This window comes from Phocoena sinus, chromosome 15, assembly GCF_008692025.1.
Source record: "Phocoena sinus isolate mPhoSin1 chromosome 15, mPhoSin1.pri, whole genome shotgun sequence".
NCBI classification, from domain to species: domain Eukaryota; kingdom Metazoa; phylum Chordata; class Mammalia; order Artiodactyla; family Phocoenidae; genus Phocoena; species Phocoena sinus.
In genome coordinates, this window is record NC_045777.1 from 9,780,688 (window position 1) to 9,799,997 (window position 19,310).

General features: G+C 45.6%; 1 protein-coding gene across 2 annotated transcripts in view; it reads left to right on the top strand.

The window, feature by feature from the left end:
* ZFP64 (ZFP64 zinc finger protein) overlaps positions 1-19,310 on the top strand; it is a 79,699-nt gene that overhangs the window by 43,881 nt on the left and 16,508 nt on the right. The window contains exon 1 of one of the 2 annotated variants that reach the window (XM_032606365.1): positions 14,460-14,565. The exons of the other annotated variant lie outside the window; for it this stretch is intronic. Coding sequence (XP_032462256.1) covers positions 14,460-14,565 — 106 coding nt within the window. Of the gene's footprint in view, positions 1-14,459; positions 14,566-19,310 lie in introns of those variants that run through there. 2 annotated transcript variants of the gene reach the window in all.

A 19,310-nucleotide genomic window follows, 5' to 3' on the forward strand; every position in this document is an offset into this window, starting at 1 on the left:
TTGGGTTTTGACCTAATGCTTTAGAGATAAATGTATTACTATAAATGTATCAAGTCTTTATCCATCTGTTTATTCTTCACTGTGTGATTGTATTCCTATTTTCAGTGTTAGTGGCTGTGGTAGATTAGATTTCTGTTTCCAGCCCAACACTCCCTCCCTGGTACAGAATCATACTTATCAACCCTTGCACATTGGTATCTTGGTGGGTAGAGTGGCTTCCTGGCCCCATTGACTCTGGGTGAAGCTGTGTGATTTGCTTTGCCCAATGGAATATAGTAGACCCAATGGGAAGAGGGGCTTTAACTGTGCCTGTACAGTTTGGCTCATCCTCTTGCTCTCACGTGACCTGTCATGAGAAGGACATGCTGTGTGTAGCAAAACACCCAAGGAGACACAAGCAAACACATGGAGTTGACCTCAACCCAATCCAGTAGAGCCACAATGACTCACAGACACGTAAAAAATAACATAAATATTTGTTGTCGAAAGCCACTGAGATTTTGAAGTTGTTTGTCACGCAGCAAAAGCTGACTAATACAGGAGACTATTAGTAAACATAGTCAACTGAATTGCCATTTCCAGTGTTTAGCATTTACTTGAATGCGTGAAATAATGTTTTCCCTGCAGTACCACTTTAAAATCACTTTCAACACAAGTATGATGAAAAAAGTATTTGTCCTTGTAAAATCTGGATGCAAATCCAGCAGGTCTCTTCTTCCCATCTTGTCTTGCATCCCTTTTCTTCCTTTTTTTTTTTTTAATTTTTGGTCAGTTCCCTTTCATAGGAGAGAGAAAGAAAACCTGCCCAGAGGACTCCCCACCCAATCTACCCAAGACCTGTTAGTCTCCATAAGGGCATCTTTTGTTAGAGGCAACATTTTCCTCACTGGCTCTGAAACTCAATGTCTTCCAAGAGAACATACATGGGAGGAATAAAGTGCTGGAGATGCCTCAGCTTTTAAGAGACTTTACACCTTTTCTTAAAGAGGATTCCATTCATTTTGAGCTAACTCTAAGTTACCATGTGTCTTCAGAAAGATTTGCAGAGTTCAGATTAATTTGAAAGATTGGTATGCTGAAGGCTCAATAAGAACTTAATTTTTTTTTCAGTATTAAAGTTCTTGCAAGTTAGCAAATTGGCAGTCATCTTTACAGAGCTTCTTTCCACCTAATCCAGTGTAGACAGCATAGATACACCCAGATTACCTGTAAGCAGGTGAGTAAGTACTGTCATTCAGAGACCTTGCAAGCCTGGGTTGTACAGCAGGCCCATGGAGAAGTGGAACAGTGGATGGTAGTGGTTAAGAACAAGGGCTCTGGAGTCAGAAGAAGGTGGGTTCAAATCCCAGCTCCATATTTTCCCAGAGATATGACCCAGACAAGTGACCCAACCTCTCTGAACCTCAGTCTCTTCTTCTGCATAATGGGGATAATAATAGTTCCTACCTTATAGTGTTGTAAAGAAGGATTAAATAACACATGTTAAATAAAATAATGCATGTTTAGATATAGAAAACAAACTTGTGATACCAAAGGGGAAAAGAAAGGGAGGAAGGACAAATTAGGGGTGTAGGATTAACAGATACAAAATAAAATAGAGAAGCAACACAGATATTCTGTATAGCACAGGGAACGGTACCCATTATATTGTAATAACCTATAATGGAATATATCTGCAAAAACACTGAATCACTATACTGTACACCTGAAACTAACACAATATTGTAAATCAACCATCCTTCAATTTAAAAAGAAAAACAAAAATAATACAGGTTAAGTACATAGCACATAGGAGGCAGTCAATTAATGTAGCCATATAGGTAGCAGCGCTAATGACCTGCTTTCTCAGTTTTTCTGTATCTTTGGCTAAGCCGTCAGTAGCTCACCCTTGTCATCATTAGGGCTGCTCAGGATCCACCGGCTTCCTGTGTAGAAAACATCTGTCACTGTGCTCATCCAGGTGGAAGGCAGTGTCCTACCCACCACTGTACAAGCTGGTGAGCATCAGCTACTCCCACGACTTCCTTGCAGCTTGAGGACATGCACAAGCCCTGGGCTTGGCCAGTCAGGTATTCCTGCCTAAGACCAAGCAAGCAGCATAAACCACAGGGAGGTATTAAAATTCATCCACAATAGCAGCGTTTCAGCAGAGGTTTAAACAGTGTGTGATGACAGCAGCGGCGGTTTCTGGGAGCAGTGGGGCCCAGCTTCGGGGTTTCCAGCATCAGCATCAGAGATGTTCCCCTGCAGCATCCCCAACAGACGTCCTTGCAGGGCACCTCGTTCTGGCCTGCCTCACTTTCTGCCCATCACCTGAGTTGGGCTCTCACTCAGGTCCCTCACATGCTCCAATCAATCAATTCCTGTTCTGGTTCAACTGGCCAGCAGTTTCTGTTGCTTGTAATCAATGAACTCGAATTGATACACTCCCAAAGAGGGAAGCTCTGATGGGCTCTACTGTCATTGACCAATAGTGAGGACTCCAGTTGGGCAGAATTGGGAGCCATATCAGCGTAGAAGTCATTGCTTTAGACTCAGCCTTTGTACTTAGCTAAAAAGCCAGCTCAGGGGCTTCCCTGGTGGCGCAGTGGCTGAGAGTCCGCCTGGCGATGCAGGGGACACGGGTTCGTGCCCTGGTCCGGGAGGATCCCACATGCCGCGGAGCGGCTGGGCCCGTGAGCCATGGCCGCTGAGCTTGCGCGTCCAGAGCCTGTGCTCCACAATGGGAGAGGCCACAACAGTGAGAGGCCTGCATACCGCAAAAATAAAATAATAAAATTATTTTTTTTTTAAAAAGCCAGCTCAGATGGTTTCAGTCTAACAGTGCAACGCTTGGCACCTTTAAGCAGAAAGATGCCCCTACCACCACCATGGGAATTCTCCTTCCTTCTGAGAGCCTGATGGGTACCAATGCTTCAGGGCTGGCCTTTGACTTCATTATAGAAGGGAAACTTCTTAAAGGAAAAATGTCCAACAACTTTTTTTTCCATAAAACATTTCAAACATACAGCAAAGTTGAAAAAAAGTGTTTGGTGATCACCCACATTCTTTCACAAAGATTCTGTCATTAACATGTTACTCTTTTGGCTTTATCATATATCTCATTACAATATTTTTAATTGAAGAACTAATACATGCGAAGAGTGAAAAAATTCAAACACTCCAACATGGTATATGATGAAAAATTATTCTCCTTTCCACATCAGATCCCGAACTAACTTCCCAAAAGCAATCACGTGTTTACATATGCTTATATGTATAGTTTTTGTTTCTTCTTTTTCCTGATTTCCTTTTAACGGCCCCTTACTCAACCTACCGTCTTGTCGTTTGCCTTTCTTTTTTCTTTAATTTAACAATATATCTTTCATTCAGGATTCATTCATAAAAGCTTATTAAGCACCTACTCTGCTGTACCAGGCACTTTTTCCATAAACCAGGCACCCTGAATGGGTGGAGTAGTTCTGCTCTCCTCCCTCAGGGCCAAAAATTCAGAAATCATCCCATGTCACCTCATGTGAAACTAGTTCATTCTTTTTTTTTTTTTTTTGGGCTGCATTTTGGGTCTTCGTTGCTGCACAAGGGCTTTCTCTAGTTGTGGCAGGGGCTCTAGCAGGGGCTACACTTCGTTGCCGTGTAATAAATAAATAAATTTATTAATTAAATAAATAATTTATTTATTTAATTTTGGCTGCGTTGGGTCTTCGTTGCTGCACGCGGGCTTTCTCTAGTTGTGGTGAGCGGGGGGCTACTCTTCCTTGTGGTGCACAGGCTTCTCATTGCGGTGGATTCTCTTGCTGCGGAGCACAGGCTCTAGGTGCGCAGGCTTCAGTAGTTGTGGCTTGCGGGCTCAGTAGTTGTGGCTCGTGGGCTCTAGAGCACAGGCTCAGTAGTTGTGGCACACAGGCTTAGTTGCTCCGCGGCATGTGGGATCTTCCCGGACCAGGGCTTGAACCCATGTCCCCTGCATTGGCAGGTGGACTCTTAACCACTGCGCCACCAGGAAAGTCCAAAACTAGTTCATTCTTAAAGGGACTTTTAAACCAGGGCTTAAATGCATATAAGACCCAGCTGACAACAGAAATGTACGAAGGTATCTGCAACACAAAACAATAAACATTTGGAATCCCTGGCGGTCAAGTGGTTAGGACTCTGTGCTTCTACTGCAGGGGGCATGGGTTCAATCCCTGGTCGGGGAATTAAGATCCCGCATGCTGCATGGCAAGGCCAAAAAAAAAAAAAAAATTATGATGTAACAATAAACGTTTGACCACCAGGTGTGCAGGAGATCAGAAGTTGGAACTAAAATGTATTAGTTCTGGGAATTCTTGGGTATTTTCTCTGCTATAAATGAAACTCAGCTACTCCACATTTGGTTGGTTGGTTGGTTGGTTTCTTCCTTTTGCTCGACCCCTTGCCCTCTATTCTATATCCTTTACACACCTCATGGTTTCTACTCCCGTAGGGTTTTCACTTCCCCCTGACTTTAGGTGAGGGGAAGTCCTCTCTGGCCTTTCTCTATGGCTTGCCCACATATTTCCAGCACTCTGTTGGTTACAAGGAACAGAAAACACACTAAAACTAGCAGAAGTAAGAAGGCTTCCTGGACAGTTACTAGGTAGTTTCCAAAATCGAAGAAAGAAACACAGGGTTCAGGGCTGCTCCCCGGACCTTGAGACCTAAACCAGGGGGATGGTCGTGTGTAGCGTCCTTTTTCATGATCGTGCTCTTCACTGCTGGCCTTTGCTTGTTCTTACTCTTTCCTCCTAAGGTGGGTTTTGTAAACTTGCTAGAAAGTTATGGGCACAGTTGGCAACCCCAACTTAACACCAGCCCAATGCGGCAAATCCAGAGGGTAGTCCTTCTGTCTCTGCTTTTGGACATAAACACGCCAGGAATGGTGCGCCCAGCGCCAGAGCACATCAGTGGTCAGGCAGACACAGTGGGTTAGGCTGAGCCCATCCTGGCCAGTGGCCCACTCATCTGGCCATCAGTGGCTTTCCATAAGTGGCACCCGTACCAGAACTAGTTCCCCAAAGGAAGGAGGGTAGCATGGTTACACAAAACCATGAATATTCATTGCCAAGGCCCTGAGCCTCAGACCCCTCAGCTAACTACCTCCTTCTCTGCGCATTTACCAGATTTTCCTTGGGGATCCACTCCATCCCCTCTTTCAGCCTGTATGCTTCAAATGGGGCTAACACACCCCCTTCATGAGGGGAGGGCACGTGTCCCATGCTTGGCCAATCACAGTACCCTGTGACCTTGGTCAAAGTTATAAGTCCAAAAGCAAGGGTTAGCAAGTTTATTCTATAAAGCAACAGAAAGAGTTGCTGGTTTCAAGAGAGATAATTGATAGTAAATATTTATCATCTCTGTTGGAGCTACTCAATTCTGTAGTTCTAGCACAAAAGTAGCCGTAGATAACATATAAATGCATGGTGCTCTGTTCCAATAAAGCCTTATTTACAGAAATAGGCAAGTGGGCTAGATTTGGTCCACAGGCCATAGTTTGCCAAATCCTGGTCCAAAGGATGGGTATATCTATCACCCAAACCAGTCAGGCACAATGTAGGTATTCAATAAAATATAGAATAATGGTTATTGCATTTTAAATTCGTTTTTAAAGTTATTATAGTATAAGGGTAGTAGGTAGATGGCAGCCAATAATGAATAATAACTAATAAACTTGATTCTTTACTATTTGTCAATCCCTTTACATATATTTCCATTTTAATACTCAGAAAAACCATTTGAGGTAGGTAGAATTATTATCCTCATCTTACAGATGAGGAAACTGAGGCTCGAGGAGGTTAAGAGACTTGTTCAAAATCACACATCTCTGAAGAGCTGGACTCTGGTGAGATAATATATGTAAAATATGTTCTAAAATGCTACTCGGCACACGGTGAGCCTCTGTGAATACTCACTCTTCTCGTTGTCATCGTCACAGTCATCACTACCACCACTGTTGTCGCGTCTCAGGTTAGGAGAGGTTGAGTTCCCTTCCCAAGCCAGGCCTAGGATCTGCCTCTGGATGTGTCCAAGTTTAAAAGGGAGAGAGGGGAAAGGAGAAATAGGAAATGGTTTAATTATACCCTACTTGCTATACAAAGCCTCTGCATCTACTCCCTACCCATGTCCTGTCTCCAGCACTCTGCCCACCTCCAGCCAGACTGAGGTTCCTCAAAAGTGCCATAGCTGGTCTTTGCACAAGCTATTCCCTCTGCCTGGAACCCTTTTCACCTCATTTCTCTGTCTGCCCAAGACCTGCTCTTCCTACACCTCTGGGGTTATGAATCTGCCTCTTGCAGGAAGCTTTCCCTGACCGCTGTGTGAGTCTTTTTTTTCTTTTCTTTTTTAATACAGCATGTGTGAGTCTTTATCACACTGTATTGTAACTGTTTACTTATTTTTCCTCTCGATTACTCTGACTTCATTGAAGGCTTACTGTTGCATTCCTAGAGGTTAGTATCATACCTCACACCCAGATAGAACCCAGTTAATGTTTGTAAACAAGTGAATGGTTCTGGAACAAGCCCTGGTAGAGTATGTCAGTCAGGGAGACCGTATGCCGTAGATATGGAACACGAAAAGAACCTGAAAATGACAGCTGGTCTGGGAGATTTCAGTGTCACCAGAAAAGGATTGGAAACTCATTTTTCTCAAGAATAGGTAAGACAACTGACCAGCTCAGGCCTGCCACACCCAGCCGCACGTCTAGAAGCTTAGAATTCCTATTCTTGGATAACATTCCTCTACAGTTCAGGAACTTCCAAATCTGTAGGTGTTAGCAGGTGAATTGGAGGCTGTTTTCACTATAAAGGTCCTGATCTACATTGTTGCTTATACAGTATCCTCTTCCAGTATTTCATCTCATCATTTCAAATTCTAATCCATGAAGGGAAGGGGCTGCAGTGGGGGAGGAGAAGGGAAAGAAGAGGAAGAACTGAGGATCTGTATCGTGGTTATTTCCATTTTCAATTAAGACTGTGCCCTAGTGACTTTTTAACTAGCTTTTTTTTTTTTAATTTTAAAAGTTAATATGCTGATGGGAATATAAATTAACATGGCCACATTGGGACAGAGTTTGGCATTTCCTAGGAAATTTGAATGTAAGCATATGCTCCGATCCAGGCATTCCTCCCACACTGCATTTCTCAAACTTACCATGCGTGAGAATCACTAAGGGATCTTGTTAAAATGCAGATCCTAGGCTTAGAGAAACTTACACATGTGAATCAGGAAAGCTGTGCAAGAATGTTCATAGCTACGTTGCTCATAATTACAAATTGGAGACCACCCACTGGCAATGAAGGTGTAGATGAAGTGTGATATAGTCACAGGGTAACGATGAATGAACCACAGCTGCCTGCAGCAACGTGTTGACTCTCACAGGCTTAAAGGAGCAAGTGAAGGAAAATTAGTCATACTGTTCAACAAGTGGCAACTCTAAGCAACATAGTTAGGTGGCAAAACTATTTTTAAATAATTATTACACAAAATTAGCGATCCTGGAAGAAGGTGGCAGAAAGAAGGAGAAGCTGATGGATAGGAATATGTGAAGGGCTTCTTTAGTACTAAGAATGTTCTGTATCTTACGGTGCTGATGGTTACTCAGGTGTTGTTCCTTAAACTGCACGTTTGTGTTTTATACGTTCTTGTATGTGTGCCAAATTTTCAATTAACTTAAAAGACTGTAAAAAGGTATATAGCAAGATGTCCGTCACTCAGACAACTGCATCACAAATACTGCTGTCCTGTCCCCAGAGCTAACTCATGTTACCAGCAACCTGGTCTCCTCTGCATTCACAAGTTTGTGTGTGTATGTGTGTAGATGTATATATGTTAAATTTGATACAGAGAGATACTGTTACATATATGTATTTACATACATATATACACATACACACAACAGCATTACTTGTGTTCTTTTCTGTCCTTTGAATATTTCACCTAATACATCCTGAAAATATTCCATCAGTGCACAGAGAAATACATTATTCTTTTTATAGTCATAAAGAATGTATTCTATTTTATGATAGAACCATAATTTAGTAATTTTAATGATTAATTTTTAACCATAAAGTAGTATGTGAACACACTCCCTATTTTTAAAAAATGTTACTAAGGATAATGTTCTCTTACGCATACCTGTGGAAATTTTAGGTTCTCCGATCCTTCCCCTCTGAATCTACTCCCTGGCGCCACCTTGCTTAACTCATAGCCAGCGTGCATCCTGCCAGGACTTTTGTCCTCTGGATTTTCATTTTCACCACTGAAAACATATGTGGACTTGAATATGTGTTTATGTCTATGTAGAACTTACTTTTCCTCTTCAATGCAGTATAGCTGGAGCTCTAGCCATCCCTATAAACATAAAACTGGCTGATTACTTTTATTTGCTGCCTGGTATGGCTAAACCACAGTTGAATCTAACCATTCCCCTATTGTTGTACACTTAGGTTGTTTCTCAAGTTGTTTGCGATGACAGTAGTGTTGCAACAAACATCCCTGGACTCGTCCCCTTGTGCACATGTGCAAGCATTTCTCTATAGGAGATGGAAAGCAGAGCTGATAAACCATTGGGAGGGCATATCTAAAGACTGATTGCCAGATTGCCCTCCAAAGTGGCTATAACCATTCACACTCCCACTAGCAACGCATTAGAAGACTAATCTCCCTTCACTCTTAGTAAAAGTAGATGTTATCAGCAGTCTTAATTTTTATTGAGCTGATAGGCGAAAGAAAGGAGGACTTTATGGTGAATATTCATTCCCTTATAGTTAGTGATGCTGAACGCCTCTTGTAAGTTTGTTGCCCAGAATCTGCATTTAACACGATCCCCAGGTCATCCTTCTGCACATTAAAGTTTGAGAAGCACTGGAGTGAGAATCTGCATTTTAACAAGGTCCCCAGTGACGCCCGTGCACAGTCTGAGGAGTACAGTGGGGGAGGAACAGCTGGATCATAGCATACGCTCACCTTTACTAATATGTGTGGGGTTGTGTTTATCTTTTCTATTCAGACAGGATATAAAACAGTACTTCAATGTATTTTTAACTTGCACTTCTTTCATCGTAAGTGAGCTTGGACTTTTTTTTTCAAATTCTTACAGGCATATTTTTCTTCTCTGGAAACCAGGTAGTCACTGAATCTTCTTACTTTGCTTCAAACACACGAAAGCTGATCTCCTGGGGGCTTTTGCTGTTATGGTTTTCTCTCCCTTGGAACGTTCTCTCCCTGGTTCTTCCCAGGGCTGCCTATTATATTCAGGTTTTAGCTCAAAGGTCACTTCTAGCAAAACTCAGGTACCGCCCCTACTACCACTCTTCATCTCGCCACCCCGTTTCACCTTGACCGTGGCCCCCAGCCCTATCTGAAATGACCCGCACACTGGTTCTTTCTTTCCTTCTCTGACTGCCCTGCTGGATCTTGTGTGTCTTGCCTATCCCTCCATACCCAGCACCTGGAACAGAGCCAGGCAACAGGGTAGACTCAAATTATCGTCAGATGAACAAATAAATGAACTCTCGGCAGATGAAGAAATGAGATTTGCTCCTGTCTAGCGTTACGCCCCACTGGGGCATCACTTTTACCTGGATAAACATTTCTTGATTCATTCCTGTATCCACAGCAGAAAATACTAGGTGGTAACGACAGAAGTTGAGTGAGCTTTAGGAGAACACGACCCAAGCAAGGTGCTCAGCCCCACGGGAAGCCCAGGACAATCAGAGAGACAATTATGTTTTTATCTATTTCTCTTAAGAAGAAAGCAATTACTTGACCAATATTAAACAATATCATAGCGCTCATTTAGTATATATAGAGAAACTGGTATAAAGGCATGGAAGTCTGCCACTCAGAAGGGTTGGGTAATGTCAGTACAGGCCTGTGTGCTTCCAATTTATTCCCACATAAAACAGAATATCTGTCCCAAGTTCATTGGAACCACCAATTCTTCTGTTGTTGTTGTTTTTTTTTTTTTTTGGCTGTGCCGCACAGCTTGTGGGATCTTAGTTCCCCAACCAGGGATCGAACCTGGGCCCTCAGCAGTGAAAGCGCCAAATCCTAACCACTGGACCGCCAGGGAATTCCCGGAACCACCAATTCTAGATGAGCATTAGCTATTTTTACAGATAACTAACTCTTACCCTACTCTTTTTTTTTTTTTTTTTTTTTGCGGTACGCGGGCCTCTCACTGCTGTGGCCTCTCCCGTTGCAGAGCACAGGCTCCGGACGCGCAGGCTCAGCGGCCATGGCTCACGGGCCCAGCCGCTCCGCAGCATGTGGGATCTTCCCGGACCGGGGCACGAACCCGTGTCCCCTGCATCGGCAGGCGGACTCTCAACCACTGCGCCACCAGGGAAGCCCCTACCCTACTCTTATAAATAACATTTACAGAGCGCTGCCTCCGTAGTAGACATTGTTCCATGTACTGTATATATAAGTATTCATTCATCCTCACAACCGCCCTGGCTGTATTAGCATCGCCATTTTATTGAAGAGAAAACTGGGGCACAAGGCAGCTTTCTCAAGGTCACATGGTAAAAGCCGGGATTCTCACCCAGGCTGGCCCCAGTCCGTGTGCTTCGTGATGACATGATACTGCCTCTGGAATCTTTGTAATGCTTTGTAAGATGTCGAATGACTGGGAGAATCTTCTGTATAATTCAGAGGTACACTTCACCTCTTGGCAAAATACTAAAGTTATCAAAGTTACAAATATACTCCGTTTTTCTTTTACAAAGGGACAGGCGTTGAAATTTTATTGACTTTCTTTTTGAAGAAAGGGAACTACCTAACAACCATTAAAAAAAAAAAATCAGGATACAGGTGATATACATATAAAGAATGACAAAATGCTTTCCAAGAGAAACATGCTATGGAGTGAGTATTTGAAATGCATGTTTGGCCATGATTCCCTTGTTAGGTGATTTTGTTGCTGGAAATAATGAAAAGTTGTCACCTGTAAAGACCTCTATCTGTGTGTTTAAATTTGGCAACAGAATTTCCCAATCTGTTTAAACATCTTCCAAGTAAAGAGCTTCAGTGGGTTTGAAATCTAGTTGTTAAAGATATAGTTTAGGGTTTCCCTAGGGCTTCCCTGGTGGCACAGTGGGTGAGAGTCTGCCTGCCAATACAGGGGACACGGGTTCGTGCCCCGGTCCGGGAAGATCCCGTATGCCGCGGAGCGGCTGGGCCCGTGAGCCATGGCCACTGAGCCTGCGCGTCCGGAGCCTGTGCTCTGCAACAGGAGAGGCCACAACGGTGAGAGGCCCGCGCACCGCAAAAAAAAAAAAAAAAAAAAGATATAGTTTAGGTTAACCTCTTCAGGTTAATTTGTAGAAGCCCCAGGTTGATTATCAGGGGAAATGAAAATTTACGAGCTGGATTTCAAAGAAAATAGTCAATTTGTGAAACTGGCAAATGGGATTAAAAAGGGAGAACCATGATTTAAACATAGCCAATGATACTTTATTTTTTTCTATATATCCTGTGAGGTTTTTTTTTTCTCTTCAGTTTTTCAGTGATAACCCTTGAAATCAAGCCATTAAAACCAAACATGGGGGCTTCCCTGGTGGCACAGTGGTTGAGAGTCTGCCTGCTGAGGCAGGGGACATGGGTTCGTGCCCTGGTCCGGGAGGATCCCACATGCTGCAGAGCGGCTGGGCCCGTGAGCCATGGCCGCTGAGCCTGCGCTTCCGGAGCCTGTGCTTCACAACAGGAGAGGCCACAACAGTGAGAGGCGCGCGTACCGAAAAAAAAAAAAACCAAACATGGTAATAAACTTAATTTAGGACCATAACATTGAATGGATGTATTGTAAAATACTAAAATAGTGCCTTCAAAAAAGGAAGCAAGTTTTAATCTGTTGCTGTCATTATATTTGTAGAAAATATTGATAATTTACTTTGCCTTTTGTTGAAATATATTCAAGGAAAATGCAAATCAAAACCGTAGTGAAATATCATTGTATGTCAATTTGATTGGCAAAAATTAAGACACCTGACAATACGGAGTGTGGTAAAGGATTTGACTCCACGGTACCTCTTACCTTGCTGGGGGAAGTGTAGATTGGTGCCTCCACTGTGGCATCATTTCTTACATAGTCACTTACAATCCAATCGATGTATACATTCATTTAAGAAACTGACACTTTTTAGAAAGATCATGGCTGCATTTTTCACGTGGCAAAGACTGGGAAACAACCCAAGTGCCCATCAACAGGATGGCAGATGAACCAACTGTGATATTTTCACACCATGGAATATTACACATCAGTCAAGCTGGTTGAACAACAGTGATAATTTGGATGATCTTAGCACTATAATAAATGTGGGGGAGGAGTAATTACTGGAAGATTACATACCCTTTTCATGAAGTTCTTTAAAAATTAAAGCTTAAGGAATACATGTAGGTGCAAAAAAGACTTGCTAAGAAAACAAAAACAAAGGAATGAAGAATGAAGGGTTTAGGTGGATGGCTATTAAATTCGAGGAGGGGATGAAGGGGGATAGATGAGAAATGCAGGTTATGGTTAAGGTCCTAGCTTGGGTCAGAGAGTTCCCTAGTATTAATTGTATCTTAATAAGCCAAGCAACACACAACCAACCAGACAAATACAGGTCAGCGACAGATCAGGGATGACAACGGGTCTTGTACCAAAGATTGGTTAATCCAGTTGTGTGCACCTGAGCTGAAGAAATTATTTCTATCCATAGCAAATACAAACACAGGTACACACCTCAAGTAGTAAAAAGCGGGTATCAGATGCCTCCTAACCTCCCGGCTGGGTGCTTTTCCTTCATCAACTTCCCCAGAGGCAACCATTGGCCCCTAGAGATCCTTCTGAGACGTTCCAAAAGGTCACACGATAAACAGAAGCACACACGTATGTTTTGAAATGGCTTTACATATATGTGTACCTAGACACATATGCACACAGACCAAAGAAAACTTCAAAAGTTGCTTTTTAAAAATTTATCTCGAAAATTTAACCTTGAGTGACTTCACCTGGCTTTACACAAACATCCCTACAATCAATTCACAACTTGAAAATCAACGGGAAGTTTGAGGAAAACGGCTCCTTTTTAAAGAAATATAAAAATGCTCTTCTTGCAGACAGTCCCCTAGGGTTTGTCAAGGGTAACCTCACAGAAGGTGAATTACAGGACGCTGCGAAACCCCACAGTGCCGGAGCAAGCCACGGCAGAAAAGCTCACCGCGGCGATGTTAGAAATACGGATTCCCAGTCCCCGCCCCACGGATTCAGAGCTGAACACGGGTCTTTTTTAACCAAGGCCCCCACGTGACTCTCAGGTTCGGGCAAGCTGGGGGCACAGCCCCGCCTTAAGTAACTCCCCAATGGAAGAAAGTAAACATCTGGGGCTTGTAGGTGGCTTTCTTGCTCTCTGTTGGATGTCGTTTACCTGGTGCCAGGAGGGGTCCCCTCGGGTCTCATCAAGGGCCCAGCCAGTCTGAGCACGAACGCCAATTAGCTCAACCCCCCGAGGACCACGCCTCAGTCGCCTGCTGGGCGGGGCCCGCGCCCCTGTCGGCCCCAGGCCTCTTTCCTCCGTGTGGTCTCAGGCCCCGGGCGCCAGAGTCCGGGGGCCGGGGGAGAGATGCTGCATGGAAATGCAGATGCCTGGGCTCCGCCGCCTGAAGCCAAAACTTCCGGAATCTGCATTTTTAACCAACTCTTCCAGGGCCCGTAAGTTCACCCTGACGTTGGAGACGCAGTAGCCTCATTTACATTTTAAATTCGAATATGCAACCACGAGTGGAGGTCGTGCTTCTCAACCTTGGCTGCCCTTCAGAATAACCTGGGGAAGCTTTTTAAAATATATATACACCAATGCCCAGGTTTCAGTCCAGACCAATTAAGCCAGAATCTAAAAGCGCGGCCTCTGCGGCAGCAGCCGCAAAGGCATCACCTGGGAGCTCGTTAGAAATACAGACGCTCAGGCCCCACCCCAGACCCACTGAGTCAGAATCTGCATTTTAACGAGATCCCCAGTGATTCGCGCGCACATTAAATTGGAGGGGAGCCGTGCTTATAAAAGTTTAATGGGCAAACGAATCACCTGGGGATCTCGTTAAAATGCAGATACGGTTTCTCAAGCTTAAATGTGCGCGCGAGTCACCTGGGGAGCTTGTTAAAACGCAGATTCTGACTCAGCGAGTCTGGGGTGGAGCCCGAGAGTCTGCATTTATAACGAGCTTCCCAGGTGGTGCGGGCTTCCCGGGTGTGGACCGCGCTTCCCCAGGAGGCCCGAGGTCTTGGCTCCGGGCCAATCAGCCGTCAGGGCTCTGGATACATCGCCGTTCGGCCGAGGAGCAGAATTGCCGGGACATGCGCGCTTCGGCCGAGGGAGGGGGTAATTTCCGAACTCCGGGAATTGGTTGTGTGAGGCTGGCCACTCGTAGGCACTCGCCAGAGACCTGGTCCTCGCGCCATGTCGCGGCGCAAGCAGGCCAGGCCCCAACATCTCGGCTTCGAGGAGCCGCAGCCTGAGCGCCAGGAGTTCGCCGAGGCGGCCCCGGAGGTGCAGGGGGAGCCGGGTGAGTAGTGCTGCGGACGTCCGGCCCGGGGGGCTGGAGGCAGTTTCTCGGACGTTCCCCAGAGCCGCGCGGGTGCGAGGTCCCGGCTGCCGGGCGTGGAAGGGTGGGTGAAGCTTCCAACCCGAGTTCTGGGTCTCGGGCTTTGCTGCCCCCGCCTTTGTAAGTTACACCCCCCACACACACACCTCGTAAATTCACCCTCCTTGGGTAAGTTACGTCGCTCCCCGAGGGGATTCCTGCATCCACTCCCCCTCCCCCCAAGCGCTATGAAATGACGGTTCATCTCCCGAACACGTTGGAAGGATGCTCTGAGACCCCTTTGGGGGCTGTCTTCGGGGTGCGCCGGCACCCGGGTGCCCGACCTCCTTGGCGCTGAGCTAGAGCTGAGCGCCTGGAAGGTGGGCGCTCCGAGACCCGCGCCCCAGGCGTTTTCCTGAGGGATGGGGGGAGATGTCTGTAAAATGTCTGAGCTTCTGCTGGGACTTGGGGCCAGGTGCTGGAGAGACACAGCAACGAACAAGGAGGATAGAATTCCGACCCTCCTGGAGCTTATGGCCCAGTGGAGGCGAGAAAGATGGCACGTGAGATAAAGCGGCGGAGCGTGAGGTGTGTTAGCGCGGAGCGCCGGGGAAAACCTCAAGCTGGGAGGGGGTTGTCCCGGGAAGGCCTCTCCGTGGAGGGCAGCCTCGAGTAAACACTCTGGAGGTTGTGAGGGAGCGAGCGGTGGAGATGGCCGAGGGAAGAGCACTCAGGCAGAGGGAACAGCAAGTGCAGAGGCCTCGGGCGTCAGCGAGGCTGGAGCTTGGAGGCGCGTCCGATTGAGGTTTTGAGAAGTGACGGGAGCCCCGGGCTCCGGTAAGGACTTTGACTTCTACTGTAAGCGAAGTGGAGCCATGTTGGGGGCGGGGAGTGAGCGGGGTGCCGCGGTGGGATTTAACAGGCTCACCCCGGCTGCCACCGGGCTAGAGGGGGTCCGGGAGAAGCCTAGGGACCCCGGACTACCCTAGGCCCCCGGGGCAGTATTTCTCACCCGGTGGGCCTTGGAGACTCTGCTTCTGAAGAGCCTGCAAGTAGGGAGCTTCGAGAACTCGCTAAATTCTCAGGCTCCCACCACCCCCTGCGCTGCTGTAATCTCAGGGGTGGGGTGCAGTCGGGGACTCTGCATTTCTAAGGCGCTTCCCCTTCTGATTATCTTGCACTCAGGTAAGACAATGTAGGTTCCTACTTGACGGTCCCTCTGCCCGCCACCTCCCCTCCCGCCCGGGGGTCGCTGCTGCCTTTTGCTTAGCAAGGGGGTAGTGAGAGGAGCTTTAGCAGAACTTTCTTCTCTTCTCTCCCTTCCGAGCATTTTCCTGCCTCGGAAAGGGAGAGGGGAATCTAGTCTCTTCTGCCAGAAGGATCAGACTTCCAGCAGCAGGTCTGTCTGGTGGGCTTTGCTACGCTCCCAAGGAGGTAGTGGAGGAAAGCAGAAGCTTAAAGTCACTCCTAAGCCAATAGTTTGGCATCACGCCTTAGTTTTAAATACAGTCCTAAAAATAAAACCAAAGAAAACCAACCCTTTAGATAAATAGCTAATTAAACAAAATGTTTCAAGAAACTCTTAACATTGCCTTTGGAGGGAACTGGGTAGCTGGGGAGTGGGGTTGGAGACTTTTCACAGTAACTTTTGGATTATACCTATTAACGCTCTAGTACCTATTCCAATAAATAAAGTTTCTTTAAAAAAAAAAAAAACCTAAAGCTTGGCTGGATGGAACTACTATAACCAAAATATCCTGTCTTTGTGCGCGAGGTCTAGAGTGGCGATCGGTGGGTGGAACCGGAGTGGGGTTCCACCCTAACCCTAACCCTAGGGTGGGGTTCCTGGGGTGGGAGCAAGACTTCTCCTGATCCTCTGTAAAAGAATTGGGGAGGTATTGGGGATGTTGAGTCTTTGGGGGAAGCGATTATAAAAGACAATTCCTGAGTAAACCCGGGCTGTTCAAAGTGAGTGCCACGGGCTGCTTTTTCTTCCTGCAGACAGCGCTTGGAGGGCACCTCCTGGAGCCTTGCCCTGTGTTTGGAGAGGTTGGGGAGGGTGCTCTGTGTTGTGCAGCACTGTGGGTGCCAGGGCACCTCCACACCAGCTGCCGCTGGAGGGAAAAGCAGTCTTGCAACTGATGTTCCCCCTCCATGCGTTTTAGGTCTGTTATGATGCTGAGTTAGAAGCCCGCCTTTTTTTTTTTTTTTTTTTAAGGTTGGGCCAGTCTTAATTTGCAGATGGCTTTGCAACTCACCTCTTTTGGAGGAGACAGAACAGAGCAGGTCAGTTGGTAGACTTCAATCACTTCAATCATAAGAGGGGCAGGAAAACAGCCTTACCAAAGGAACATCAACAAAGGGTTAAAATGGCCGCTGTGCTAAACTGAGTTCTGTCAGATGTGGCCCCAACCCCATCTTTCAGACTAGAAGAGCCTCTGCCCCAGCTGTACCTTTCTCAAGAGAGTAGGCTTCTGACCTTCCTTGCTTTCCTAGATGCTTAAAATTGAAGGAGGAAGGTGCCTTTAGAAGCTCTGCATGCCTCTGCCATAGTCTGCCATAGTGACCCTTTATAGCCTTGGGCACAGTTTTCTGATAGCTTTAACCCATCCATCTCCCCTCTGCCTTCAAGCCTTCAAACTTGTATTGCTCAGTGTGTTTTCCACTCCCTGAGAATCCGGTGGCTCGTGTGTGTACACATCAGTGAATAAAACCAGTAACATTTATATAGTGCTGACTTATATATAAGGTTCTTTTACGTATATACATTAAAGAACTTCATCTAAACCTGTGAGATGGGGGCCATAATCCTCATTTTACAGATGTGGAAACTGAGGAACAGGGAAGTTGAGTAACTTACTCAGGGTCACACAGCTAGTAAAGGATAGAATTGGAATTTGGAACTTATCACCTGGCTTCCCAGTCAGTTTGCTAAATCTTTGTGCTTTACAGCCTCTCACTTGGATTTCAGCTTTTCAGTCTTCCTTGGTTTCTGTGGGATTAAAAACCCTCAATAGTTTAATGGCTTTCTTTAACATGTGAATTGCTAAACAATGCTAGGTTTTGTGTCTTCCTCTGAGGGGCAGAGTGATGGACTTCACATCTGGCAAGTGTGGGTTCTAATTGGCTGAAACCATCTAGCCCTGCGGCCTTGAGCAGCATCTCTTCCGAGCCAGTATCTCTTCTGGAAGAGCAGAGGTTCTCAAAATGTGGTCCCCAGAACAACAGTATCAGCTGGGAGCTTGTTAGAAATGAAGAATTGCCAGCCCCACTCCAGACCTACTGAGTCAGGAACTGCAGAGGCGGAGCCCAAGCCACCTGTACCTTAACAAGCCCTCCAGGTGATTGCGATGCACAGGTTTTTTGAGTAGTGCTGCCTTGGAGTGACACGTCTGCCACTTTCATGAGCATAGGCATCACCTGGGGACCTCGTTAAAGTGCAGCTTCTGTAGGTCTGGGACCTGAGGCTCTGCATTTCGAACAAGCTCTCAGGTCACGCTGGTGTTAGTGCTCTGAGGACCGCCGTTTGAGTAGCAAAGGCTTAAAGAGTAGTATGAGGATATCACTTGGAGTGCTTTAAAAATGCAGGTTGCTGGGCCCACCCCCAGTTAAGTCTGGATGAGGCTTTGGAAACTACATTTAACCCGCAATTCAGGTGATTCTGATGTAGGTGTGGAGGCCGTCCTGTGCATCATAGGATGTTTAGCAACGTCCCTGGCCTCTGCCCACTAGGTGCCACCATCGCAAACGTGTGCACGTGATCATGACAATCAAAAACGTCCCCGGGTATTGCAGAATGACCCCCAGTTGAAAGCTACGGGACTAGGTCAGTTCAGACCCTGTTAAGGGGCTGCTTGGATGTGATAGCTGCAGTCCTTTACCTGAAGCCCTGTAATAGCATTGACTCAGTGGAGGCCGGGCACTGTACCAAGAATTTACATGGTTCATCTCTTAACTCTGAGGCAGGTCAGTGATACCTTTTTACAGATAACCTTTCTGAGCCTCAGTTTACTTAAGTTGCCCATAGTCACACAGCTAGCACGTGGCTAAGCAAACCCTATGCTTGGAACTGAAGCCCTTATCAGTGTGTTCTACAGCTTCTCATGGTAAGAAGGTTTACCTTAACAAACCTAGCAAGAAAGATGGAATCCACCTTCTATAACTGGGGCCAAAAGTCCCTGACCTTGGCCTGTAATTCATAAACTAGTTAATATATTCTTTAAGATTGTCCTCCGCAACGGGAGAGGCCACAACAGTGAGAGGCCTGCGTACCGCAAAAAAAAAAAAAAAAAAAAAAAAAACAAAAAAACAAAAAACAAAAGATATTGACAGCACCTCTTTTTACCTTGGTCTTAAATCTATTTGGAGAGAAATCACTTTACAATCTTCTAGGAGTACTTAGGCTTTGTTATAGAAATTTTTAAACCTGCATATTAGATTGAACCCTATGAAATTATCTGATCATTTTGGCCCACAAAAACAGCAGTTTCACCTAGCTTAGCCTTACTAACAGAGAGAATGATACAATGAACTTAGTGGACTAGATGCTCAGTTTCAACAACTAGTTACAGTGGCCAATCGTTTCTTCTGTGCAGCCATTCCCCTCCCTGGATTATTTTGAAGCACATCAGACATATACAATTTATAAACAGCCATTTGTAAACTATTAGAATGCTTTTTAAAACTTTAATTTCATCTTCACACCTTTATAAAAAAAATTCCCTATC